This window comes from Taudactylus pleione, unplaced genomic scaffold (assembly GCF_031769625.1).
Source record: "Taudactylus pleione unplaced genomic scaffold, aTauple2 ptg000007l, whole genome shotgun sequence".
NCBI lineage: Eukaryota > Metazoa > Chordata > Amphibia > Anura > Myobatrachidae > Taudactylus > Taudactylus pleione.
Genome location: NW_028284410.1, coordinates 11038485 through 11051318, shown reverse-complemented (window position 1 = coordinate 11051318; position 12834 = coordinate 11038485). Strand labels below are relative to the sequence as shown.

The following is a 12834-nucleotide window of genomic DNA, read 5'->3' as shown; positions in this document are numbered from 1 at the left end:
CATTAGAGTTTGTGGGGTCTATATGTCCAACTTAAAATACAGCATTGTTTTCTATCTGGATACTACATTTTGGAGTCATATTACATTGTAACAAATTAAGTCAAACTCAATTAGACTAGACAAATTAAAGGTGCCCATACACTGTGCGATAGGCACCTTGCGCTGCAACGGTCGATCCGATGGCCCACATATCGGGCGGTCCCCACACACGGAGCAATACGGTCTGGCAGATGTCATGCCCACACACTGTACGATATAGCAGCGATATCGTACCAATCCGTCGGATCGGCTACTATATCGCACAGTCTATGGGCAGCTTAAGAGTTATGGTAGACTTACCTTTGTTAACTCGGTTTCTTTTGAAGTCCATAGGATCCACAAGGATGCCATGGGGGTGGGGGGTTGAAGTGATCCGGGCACCAAACGGTTATGCATTAGCTCCCAGGATGCCTTGGTCCTACTCCACTTATACCCCAGCCATAGGCAGTTTTGTAAACAAGCCCAAGGCAGGAGCAGGAGAGAAGAGAAGGAACAACATTACTCTCAAGAAACACTTTCCCATAAGAAGAGTGAATCAGTGATAAAATATCCATTGAAGCCAGATTGTCAGGGTGGGCGCCCTGTGGATCCTATGGACTCCAAAGAAAGAGTTACCAAGGAGGTAAGTCTACCATAACTTAATTACTTCTGGGTCCATAGGGGATCCACATGAATACCATGGGGATGTCCCATAGCAGTTTCCCTAAGGGTGGGGACGCTCCTGAGCAGAAAGGACTATCCGACGCCCAAAGGAAGTATCCTGAGAGACAAAGGTATCAAAAGGTGTAAAACCTGAGAAAGGTGTGGATGGAAGACCACGTGGCCGTCCTCCACAATTCTTCAGACGCTTCGAACCAACCACGACGCCCACGGACAGAGTTGAATGTGCTGTAACCCTGTTTGGAACAGGAAGATCACCTTGTGTGTAGGCCTGAGATATTGTCATGTGGAGCCATTGAGCCAGAGTCAGTTAGCTGGCTAGCCTTGCTTGTGAAAGCCATACAGCACAAAAAGAGAATCAGATTTCCTCAAGGAATTTGTATGATCCACGTAGATCCGAAAAGCACGAATCACATCCAAGGAAGCTTCACCTGCAGAAAGATCCAAGGACTGGAAGGCCAGAACCACAATCTCTTAATTTAAATGGGACCAGAATACCATTTTAGGGAGGTGCCCAGCCCCAGTACAGATGACAGCTCTGTCCGGATGAAAAAGCAAAAATGGGGAGCGACAGGAGAACGCTGCCATATCAGATACCCTGCGGGCAGACGAGATGGCGAGGAGAAACAGCATCTTCGGTTGTCAGCCACTTTAGGTATACAGAGTCCAGAGGTTAAAACTGGGAAACCTGTAGAGCCCTGAGAAACAAGGACAAATCCCACGGACCAACCAGAGGGACAAAAAGGAGGTTGAAGACGGAGAACCCCTTCAAAGAAGGTCCTAACATCAGGCAGGAGAGCAATAATTCGCTGGAAACAGATTAACGGAGCAGAAACCTGAACTCTAAGGGAGGCCCGGTGGAGACCAAGGTATAATCCAGCCTGGAGAAAGGCAAGCTCCCGGGACACCATTGAAAATAAGAGTGCCAAACTCTATTAGATGCGGGCTGAGGCAGGCTTAAGCGCCCCGAGCATCGTCTGGACCACAGACTGAGAGAAACCCTCCGCTCTTAAGAGGGAAGACTCAAGAGCCACGCTGTCAAACACAGAAGAGGTAGGTTCAGGTGTAGGCAAGGACCCTGTGTTAGTAGATCCTGCCATAGAAAAAAAAAGTGGAAAGGGAGTGTCTATGGAGAAAATCTGTAGGTTGGTGAACTAATGTCGCCTGGGCCAGACCGGGGCTGTTAGAATCACCTTGCCGCTTTCTTGCTTGAACTTTCGAAGCAAGCTCAGGAAGAGGGAAATTGGAGGAAAGAGGTATGCAAGATTGAAGTCCCACCTCACTGCCAGAGCTTCCACGAAGGTGGCTGAGGGGTCTCTGGTCCTGGACCCGTACCTGGGGTCCTTGTGGTTGTCTCATGAGGCCATGAGGTTTACGTCTGGCAGGCCCAATTTGTCTACCAGGAATTGAAAGCCATACGAGTGAAGAGCCCACTCTCTGGAATGTATGTCCTGATGGCTTAGGAAGTCTGCTTCCCAGTTGAGGATTCCTGGAATGAACACTGCCGAGATTGCTGGGAGATGACCTTCAGCCCAGACTTTGCGTGCCTCTCTGATGGTTGAGATAGGCTACCGCAGTCGCGTTGTCGGACTGGATCTGGATCGGCCTGCCCTGGAGGAGATCCCGCGCCTAAGTGAGTGCTCTGTACACTGCTCAAAACTCCAGAATGTTTATGTCCACCATCCCTCAAAAGGAATGATGACCGATTACTGTGCCCCACCCGCGAAGGCTGGAAGTCATGAGAAGTTTCCAATCTGGATCCAGAAGGGGCGACCCTTGTCCAGGTGGGAGTTCTGTAGCCACCATGAGAGGGAAAGCTGAACCTCCGGAGAGAGGAGGATCATCTGGGACTGTATCAGATGATACCGAACGTTCCACTGGGAGAGAATCAGTTGTTGAAGGGGCCTAGAGTAGAACTGGGCGTACTCCACCATGTCGAAGGTGGACACCATGAACCTGTATTGCTGAGTGAATGGAAACCCTCCACTTGTGGAGCAAGCTGCACACCCACAAGTGTAGTGTTAAAATCTTGTCTGCTGGCAGAAAGATCCTCTGTATTCAAGAATCTAAAAGTGCCCCCAGATGTATCATCCACTGTATCGGAGATAGGGAGGACTTTTTCCAATTGATGATCCAGCCATGTGTATGCAATCAGTGAGTCTGGCAAGATTAAGAGGTCAGGATTCTGATTCCCTGGCGTCAGAGGTGTGCCACCATAACCACCATTATTTTGGTACAAACCCGAGGAGCTGTTTACAGACCAAAGGGCAGTGCCCGAAACTGGTAATGTTGCTGCAGAACAGCAAACCATAGGAACCGCTGGTGGGTTGGAATAATATGTACCTGCAGGTATGCATCCTGAATGTCCAGAGAATCCATGAAATCCCCAGGCTCCATTGCCAGGACAATTGATCATAAAGTTTCCATGCAGAACTTGGGCACTCTGATAACCCTGTTGAGGGATCTGAGATTCAGAATAGGCTGATGAGACACATTCAGCTTCTGAATCAAAAAGAGTAATAAAAAAAACAAAAAAAACAGTTCCTCTCTGAGCCGAAGGAACCGGTATTATCACCCATGAACACAGCAGGGAGTGAATGGCCTCCTGGTGGGCCAGGGCATTGGTAGGGACTGATGGGGGATCTATACAAAAAAATCTGGGAAGGACACCTCAGGAAGGTGAGGGCATACCCCTGAGAGACCACTTCTCGGACCCAGGCATCTGTTGTTTGATGCCAAGAGTCAGAAGATTGAAGAAGTCGGATCCCCCAGAGAGGAGGCCTGCCCCATTGGGCAAAGGGTTTGTTGTCAGGCTTGGAAGCTAGATGCCTGGCAGACCAGGACTGCTTGGATCGCGGCTTGGTGGTCTTGAGCGAACTAGGCTGCTTGTCCTCTTGCCTTACCCTTGGAGCAAAAGGACACATAAGAGGACAGCCTAGGCTTAGGGGCAGCTGCTGATGGCAGAGGCACAGATTTAGAGACTGCCACAGTAGCCGCAATCTTGTCCAACTCTGCACCGAACAGCCCGTCTCCAGAGAAGGGCAAGGATTTGAGTGCCTTTTTGGATCCCACGTCCACCTTCCAGGACCGTAGCCAAATGACCCGCCGTGCGACTACCAAGGTCGCAGATGCCATAGAGCAGTGGTGGAGAACTCTGGCACTCCAGCTGCTGTGGGACTACATATCCCAGCATGCCCTGCCAGTTTTAGCATTCCCTAATGCAAAACTCTGGCAGTGCATGCTGGGATATGTAGTCCCACAACAGCTGGAGTGCCAGAGTTTGCCACCACTGCCTTAGAGGAAAGGAGTCCAGTATCTAACACAGCTTCTCACAAATAAGAGGCCTCTTCCTGAATATGGGAGATGTATGCCAGTTGTTCCCTGGTAGCCTCTGATGGCAAGCTCTCTTCCAGTGCCCCTGCCCATCCATCGAAAGCTTTAGCCACCCAGGCCGCAGCCATAGCTGGCCTATTGATAGCGCCAGAAAGCGAGTAAACTGACTTGAGGCAAGTTTCCAGCTTTCTATTCATGGCATCCTTAAGGGAAGATGTAGACCGTAAAGGCAGCGTAGAACTTCTAAGCGTGCCACATGCGCATCCACAGTGGGAGGGACTTCCCACTTAGTACACTCCTTAGTAGGGAGACGGTGAAACGGTATTTTTGGGACCTGGAACGGTTTTACCCCAAGATTTTCCCATGAGCTCAGTGAGTTGTTCTGATTGAGAGAATTCAGCCTTAACCACCTTTTGATGTTTAAACATCGGGGTTTAATGTTTAGGGGCCAGTTCATCATCTTCTATATTCAGGATTGATTTAACCGCCCTCACTAAAGCAGGAACATCTACTGTTGATTGACGGTGCTCCTCACCAGAGTGCAACTCGGAGAGAGAACATAGTGCATCATCTACCTCCTCAGATGATGTGTCAGAATTCAAAAGCTGGGTAGACAGAGGATGATACCATCCCGCCTATGTGCTTTGGTGGCTAATGGTCTGTCCCCATGTAACCTTTGCTGAGAGGCGGCAGATGTTTGAGCCATATTCTGAACTGAGTGGGCATAAAAATCCATCCAAGGAGAATGCAAAGGGGGGTACCGACATAGTAGGCTGTAATAGCTGTGGGTACCTCGTGGTGGGAGGTAGCATGGGAGTTGATACACGATCCGCTAGCTGAGTCATAACCATGGATAAGGAGGACACCCAAGGTGGCTCAAGGACAGGAACTGGTAAGTTGGACTGGCGAGTAAATTTATAACAATTAGTACACAGACCATCCTGCATGCAATCCTGAGAGAGCAGGCCCGCAAAACAGGATTTGCATGTAACCAGCACAGAGGCCCCAGCCTCCTGCTTATCTCTGCCTTTAGAAGACATAGAAATAGCCAGCAAGTAGCACACAAGTGTCTAGCTAATAATGCATTGTGATACCATTCCCAAATACAAGTAAATGTGAAGTACTACTGAACCTCTACATACCTGGTAGTGGAGGGTTTGAGAAAGAGCAGCAGGGATAGATATAACGGACAGTCAGAAATTTTAAGACAGTATACACAACAGCAGCGTTAGCAGAAGTCACATACAATGTACATAAATATACTTATAATGGGCACCAAATCAACTATTCAAGCCTCCAAGGGCTGGTAGGATTTGTGCGCTGTATAACCTGGCCCCAGGGAGAGGTATACAGGGAGACTGGACCCGAATCTCCTGAGACCTGTAGCTTAGGAAAAGCCCTGTTAATGGCTACTGAGCATCTCATATAGGAGGGCGAGTAAGAGGAGCCCAGAAGCAGGAAAACTCTACTGAGGGATCGCACTCTGGGCTGGGGCTGCAGGGGGAGAGCCTACCTCCCCACTACTGCATCAACTGCCAGGTGCCACTGGCCTCTACCTGGTCCCCGACGCCGGCTTTTAAACGCCCCAGTAGTCTAGAGGGGAAGCAGATGAACCAGTCGCCCAACTACGGCATCTTTTGACGGGTCTCCTCAACACGCGATTCACTGCAAGCGGGGAAACGCCTTACCTGTTCTTCTTAGTTTGCCCGGCTGCAGCCCTGCGTCCCCAGTGGAGCAGCTAGCAAAGGCCCGCTGGCGCCCACCAAAATCACCAGACCACTTACTGGTGTTGTGGCGCCAGCGGAGTTAGTTGGAGCAGTGGCACAGGCGCCCATTAGGACGCCTTGCTGCTTGTTCAGATGAACAGAAAAATAAAATAATAAAATTTTTAAAAAAAGACTGCTAAAGCAGTCCTCCATTTATAAAAAGGTGCGACTGATCCTGTCCGGCACCAAATGAAAAACGGTCTGCCTGTGGCTGGGGGCGGACTATATGTGGAGGACGACCAGGGCATCCTGGAAGCTAAAGTTTAACTGCTTGGTGCCCAGATCACTCCAACCACACACACCCCATGGTATCCCTGTGGATCCCCTATGGACCTTGAAGAAGAAAAACAAATGTTATTGGATGTATTAGGCGCCTTAACTAATAGGCGCCCGACGGAGCAATTCAATGGTTGCTCCGTTCGGGCACCCATAGCCACAGGCATGAAGTCGGCACTTTGGGCGCCCAAAGCAGTACTCTGGAGGAGTTTAAGACACCAGATAGAAAAAAAGGAATTGCCCCCACTGAGCTGAAACTTGGCATGGCCCGAAGTACCATTGCTGCATCCCCCATGTCCTGTCATTCCATTCTGCACCCCCATGTCCTATTGTCAATGTACAGTAGCACACAATGTCCTGCCATCATTGTGTTGCACAGGATGTAGTCAAAAGGTTAAGAATTACAATGTCAACATGGTCAAAAGGTCAATGGCAATGTGGTGACATGCTCACAATGTCAACATTAAGGTTAGACTAAAGAGGGAGGTTAGGCACTAGAGGGAGGGTTAGGAATAGCAGAAAAATAAATGAATGCTGGAGGATAGGAGGTCTGACATAGAAGTGACTGTCACATGACCACCAGAAGCCGCTTGGAGCAGGCAAGTGAACATTGGGTTACTGAAAAGAACTGCGCAATGGAACCAGAATACTTGTTAAACACAGTAAATTACAACTGATAAAACATATCATCCAAAATATAAAACAATGTATCTCTAGAAAAATAAACATGAAATAAAAGAATAGAATAAGTAGCTCACGGAAAAGCACACTAAGAATCAATATAAATATCCCACATACATACAAGCCAGGGATCTGAGTGAGGTTAACCCGGACATCAAGCGCAACTTCCCGAGTTACATCCAGTGAACAGTGGAGCTCAGCAGGAACCCGAGGACACTCGGATAAACGGCATGCTAATGACCAGCCACGCTGCTGCCAACATACAGAGACAGTGAGTTATAACTATATTCAACTGTGACTTTGTAAGATCTCTCTATATCCTAAGTGCACTTTTTTCTATTGAATGGAACAGCATTACTCACCTGTGATTCGGGACATCATTACTGTCTGTTCCTATTTTGAATTGTGCAACACTCCAATCCCAACAGGATTATAGTGTGGAATATTTATATTGATTCTTAGTGTGCCTTTTCGTGAGCTACTTATTCCTTTCTTTTATTTCATGTTTATTTTTCAAGAGATAAAATGTATCATTCAAAACATAAAACAATGTAGCAGTTATAAGAAATTGTAATTTATTGTGTATAACAAGTAATTCTGGTTCCACTGTGCAGTTCTTTTCAGCAATCCATTTGTATTGATTTTTTTTTTTAATCCTCACCAGTAGGTTAAATTGAACTGCAGCAGTTGATCAAGCTTTTGCACAAGCTTTGCTGCTCAAAGTCAACACTGGGCCATCAGGTACGATATGTCGGCATTCTAATATGTCCATTCCACATGTTCAATCATCATATATATGATCCAGTTATACCTGCCCTGCACCCCTATATCCCAATACCACTGGTGTGATCTCTCAACTTTTCAGCAGTGCCTCACATTGTTTTGTCATCAATGCCTTGCACACCCATAAGCAGTCTTCACTGCCAGGTTGGGTACGGTATCCCGCCACATGGAATCCCGCCTCCAGCATCCCGATTGGGTTACATTGCCGATACCTATCGGTAAGTAGGCTAACCCTAAACCTAACCCTTCCCATAGTGCAGGGGTCTTCAACCTTGGTCCTCCAGCTGCTGTGGAACTACACATCCCAGCATGCACTGCCATAGTTTTAGCATGCTGTTATATCAAAAAGGTGGCAGTGCATGCTGGGATGTGTAGTTCCACAGCAGCTGGAGGGCCAAGGTTGAAGACCCCGCCCTAGTGCCCAACTCTAACCCCAATACTTTCCATCGGAAAGTCAGCGGTCGGGATTCCGGCATCGGCATCATAACTACATCCCTCACTGCCATGTACCCCATAAAATTAAAGAAAAGTTTATGGGCAAAGGATGATTTGTGAGTGAAAAGTAGGAGGATAGAAGTTGGGGTGTTAGGGAAAAGCAGGAGGGTTACACTTTCTGAATTTGTTACAGTTGCAACTCTAATCAAAAGATTATTTTTAATCTGCAGCAGGTCTGTGTTATATAAGATATATTCTATTCTTGAAGTTTGCATTCATTTTTATGATACACATTTGCATTTGATTAGTGTGGTTATTTGTTTATGACTCATTCTATTTTATAAAATACTCTTTATTATATCTGCAATATCAGATGTGGGGTTTTGATTTTTAAAAGCAGTTCCTTAACATGTATTATTTTGTAATATTCAGAAGCAGACTTAGTGTTACCAACTGGCATTTAATGCATTAATAATACATTAAAGTTCTAGAGGAATACAAGTATATTGGCCCTGCCATTCACTATGTTAAGAGGTCCCTTCTCCCTCCACTTACAGCAGCCGCACTTTCCTGCAGTACCTTTGTGCCATCTGCCCCCCACAGTGGGAGCGGTTACTCCACCACTGTGCATAGGACATGCCATAAACGATTGTTATAGAGTTAATCCCTAGAATTACTTTTCTTTTCATCGTTACAATTGTACTTTTTGGGACACCCTCACTTTTTCTACTCTGTGTGTAGCCTGCGCATTCTTTGTGTGCCTTTTCCTTTCTTCTATACAGTTATACATTTTTGGCTGTAGATAATGTGATGTTATTTGTTGATTTACAAGAGTATCAGTGTTAATTTACCACTGTCTATGATGGGGCAAGAGGTACAGTGCAGATTGCCAGCAATGGCGACCCAGATAAACTTTTCCCTACCGGAATGAAGCATTTTGCACATGTGCAAGCGCATTTGTCAATAACCCTACACAGGCTGCCTAACAGAGTAGAGCAGAGGTTCCCAAACAAGGTCCTCACGACTCCCCAACAGTTCAGGTTTTAGAGATATCCATGGTTGAGCACAGGTGGGTAAATCAAATTGACTGAGGTACTAATTAAGTCACCTGTGCTCAACCATGAATCTCTCTAAAAGCTGAACTGTTGGGGAGCCTTGAGGACCGCGTTTGGGAACCTCTGTAGTAGAGGATGACGAGATGGAGTGAGACACCGCTGGACAGGTAAGTTATTTTAAATACTGGCAGAAAAAAGTATCACTATATATGTTGCACTTGCAGACCCTCCAACATGACCCGTTCCATTAGGTACAAAATGCTCTGCTCCTGGACTTCCTTCTTAATTGATGATTGCAGCCACCTGTGTTGAAACACCTGTCTCATCTATTAACTAGCTCAACACAGGTGACTGCAATCATCAATTAGGTGGTAAGTCCAAGAGCAGAGCATTTTGTACCTGATGGGAGGGGTCATGTTGGAGGGTAGGCACTTGTAGCGCTAATTCTGGGGACCAACATCCCCACTAACTCAAAATAGGGTTGGCTATCTATTTCTGGCGAATTGCCACCATCGCAACATGCCTTGCATTGGTTTAACCATAGATATTTACTTTGGTGCAGATGTGTAGTAGGGTCCCATAAGTTGCACATTCACAGTTGATACCTGCCAATCAATACTTGGCTGAAATCACCGCTTCCAGATGCCTGCGGAATTCAGCCATCCAATGGTTGGCAACCTTTATAATCCCATCATTGAATGGAAAAATCCATTCCATCGAGCTGGGAAAACCAATGGTTGCTAACCATAAGCTTCTGATGTCCATCCCGAACACAAGAACCAAACCTCTGAAATGACAGATAGCTGGGGTGCATGTCAGAGCTGCCCTTACATTTCAACTGATGCCAATGTAATTAAAAAGTATTATTGTAACAATGTACAGCACCAAATGGAGGGGAATACACCTGTAAAAGGCAGAGTGAGCGTTATGCAGAGATGTACACTATTCCAATTGTTACTCAGTGTAACGATTATCGGTTAACTGTGCATGCATCAAGGTACATTACTGTAGTCTCTTGCAGAAACTTTTTAATCGCACTGACTATCATGGAGCGTTTGAAGGAGGTAAAGCGAGCAGTAGCAAAAAATGCAGTCATGACGCGAACATTTCCGGGCCTCGTCACTGCCTGCGTCTGTGATCCAGTATGCAGATAAACTAGGCTTCTGTGTCTCAGTACATACGGCCATTCAGCGTTACCCTCGAGGGTAATCAGAGAAGGTTGATTATCAAAAGATCTGTGACCGATGCTGTATCTCATGTACATGCCCTTGGATTTGTGACACCGGCGGGCACCTGAATACATATTCCAGCGGCAGCTGCATATTTTCACACAGTAGTGATGGCATTAGCGTACATCTCTGTATTATGCCCTATGTTTTTATGTACCACTTGAAATACAAAATGTATAATTTTACAAACACAAAAACACGTGATCAGAAGATATGACATGAGCAATACAGTGCATTGTAACCAGGGAGGGGGTGACCATAGGTTTTCAATTGCTGCCTATTAACATTTTAATGGAACAAATAACATAACTCTGTATAAACGTTATTCATACTCTTTAATAAAATTATCAGTACAAGAAATAAAATTAAACCGTGTTGAACAGCAGGCTGGTAACCCTGTGGAGATTTAGCGTCCCACATACAGAGAATATTACTGAGGCACCATCCTTTCCTGTACGGCTGTGCCCGGTACCGCACACGCTGCTTCTCCTTCCCGCCATGACATACATGCATTTTCACAGTAACTAACCATTGAGGTCTCTGAGGCCAAGCAAGTACAGATACAGTAACGTGCTACAAAGAAAGAAAACGTAACCATTTTTCTGCTTTCCAAAAGGTGGCGTAGCGCCAACTGCGTAGCACCGGACATACGTAGTTAGCATACGCCAATTACGTAATAATAGGGCAATTCACGTACTTCAGATACGACGATCAATTAATGGAATTCGTAGGCTGACCACCAGGGTTGCCCTGTTTGCGTAACGGATGTAGGAGCGGAACACAAAGCGAAGCACGGGTACGGTACAATACGTGACACAGAAACGCCAACATTGTACTATTTTAGAAAGAAAAGAAAAATCGTTTTACCGCGAGCTCCTGCTTCCGTTTCACTAGTTCCGCCAGCTCCCGCCGTGTGTCTGGGATCTGAGGTGCTACGGCCTTGTTATGCATCGCCATGATGGAGTGTGAGGAAGGAGGGAGGGACAGAGAGGAGGGGGGCGGGAGGGGAGAGAGGGAGAACTATATAAGCCGAGCCCACTTCTCTACTCGTACAGCCTCGGTCACCACCGATTTTGTTTCTGTCTCAGTGTCACACAGTGATGGCTGTGCTGTGTGCGGGATACGTGCAGCCATTGCTTTGTTAGGGATAGATCTGTAATGTAAGAGGTTTCGTGGTAGGTGTTAGCAGTTGGGCATCATCACTGTGTGATCTGTAACGCGAGTGTAACGTGCCGGCCAGGTGGTAGAGACTAGTGCTATTCCTGCTATCCGTCATGTATACATAGTAACACCAACAGGGTGGCAACTTTTAGCCTGGGGGGCAAATGCATGCAGGCGGCCCTGGCAGAGGAGTAGCGTGTAGCCAGGGTGCCCGAAAGAACGTGCGTGCTACGGCGCCCCCCCCCCACCCTCAGGAGAGGATACCCTTATGCTGGCCTCGAGTAGTGATCCCCCCCTATGCAGTGCCCCTTGTGCCCCCAGTAGTGGTAACCCTTATGCAGTGCCCCTTAAATAGTTGCCCCAGTTGTAGTCTTCCCCCTATGCAGTACCCCCACTATTGCCTTTTATCCTATAGATTGTAAGCTTGCGAGCAGGGCCTTCCTACCTATATATCTGTTTGTTATTACCCAGTTTTGTTCTGTTAATGTTCCAATTGTAAAGCGCAACGGAATATGCTGCACTATATAAGAAACTTAATAAATAAAAAATAAATCTAGAGCCCCCAGCAGTGGTCCCTCGATGCAGTGCCCCCAGTGGTAATACCCTCCCCCCTATGTAGTGCCCCTAGTAGTAGTCCCCGCCCCCCTATACAATGCCCCTTGTAGTTCCCCTAGTAGTAGTCCCCCCTTGTAGTGCCCCCAGTAGTAGTAGTCCCCCCCTTGTGCCCCCAGTAGTAGTAGTCCCCCCCCCTTGTAGTGCCCCCAGTAGTAGTAGTCCCCCCTTGTAGCGCCCCCAGTAGTAGTAGTCCCCCCCTTTGTAGTGCCCCCAGTAGTGGTCTCCTCCTTTATAGTGCCAGACCCCCCGCAGGAGACACAATATAAAAAAAACACCTGACACCCGCTCCTGGTCCCGCCGCCGAGATCAGCTCCTCCGTCCGCCGCTTTGCATTATGGGAATGACGCGTCACTCCCATTACCCACTGCGGGAGCCGGAAGATATCTGGCAGTGGGAGCAGCAGCCGATGAGAGTCTGTCAGACTCTCATTGGTTGCTGATCACAACAAACACACAGCTGCCGGAGCCGGCGGCTGTGTGTTTGTCACTTGTGTAGCGCTGACCGAACTCCGTCCGGTCAGCGTTACACACGCGGTGCAGTCTGTGTCACATGGCACCCTGCCCCCCGGCCCAGCCCGCCACTGAACACCAACATATTGTATACAGCAGTACGACTTTTTTGAACCATGGCACCCCAGTGTATCAGCATTGTTTTCATGGCACCATAAGCCAAATGTTTGTTATTGAGATATTCTGAAAAAAATGTAGTGAAGTAGTACAGTGAAGTAAATTGTGCTTATCTGTCATCCTTAGGTTTAGTTATGTGGTGGTTGACAGGTTTGTGCTTCTGTTTGTCCACATA

At 47.2% G+C, this 12834-nt stretch overlaps 1 protein-coding gene across 2 annotated transcripts in view; it reads right to left on the bottom strand.

The window, feature by feature from the left end:
• Positions 1-11265, bottom strand: part of MEAF6 (MYST/Esa1 associated factor 6) — a 33257-nt gene extending 21992 nt beyond the window's left edge. The window contains exon 1 of one of the 2 annotated variants that reach the window (XM_088461798.1): positions 11125-11265. In XM_088461798.1, the coding sequence (XP_088317924.1) occupies positions 11125-11214 (90 nt within the window). In that variant the 5' untranslated portion in view covers positions 11215-11265. The remainder of the gene's footprint in view (positions 1-11124) is intronic. The other variant, XM_088461864.1, reaches the window with a different exon arrangement.
• Positions 11266-12834: the final 1569 nt, after the last annotated feature.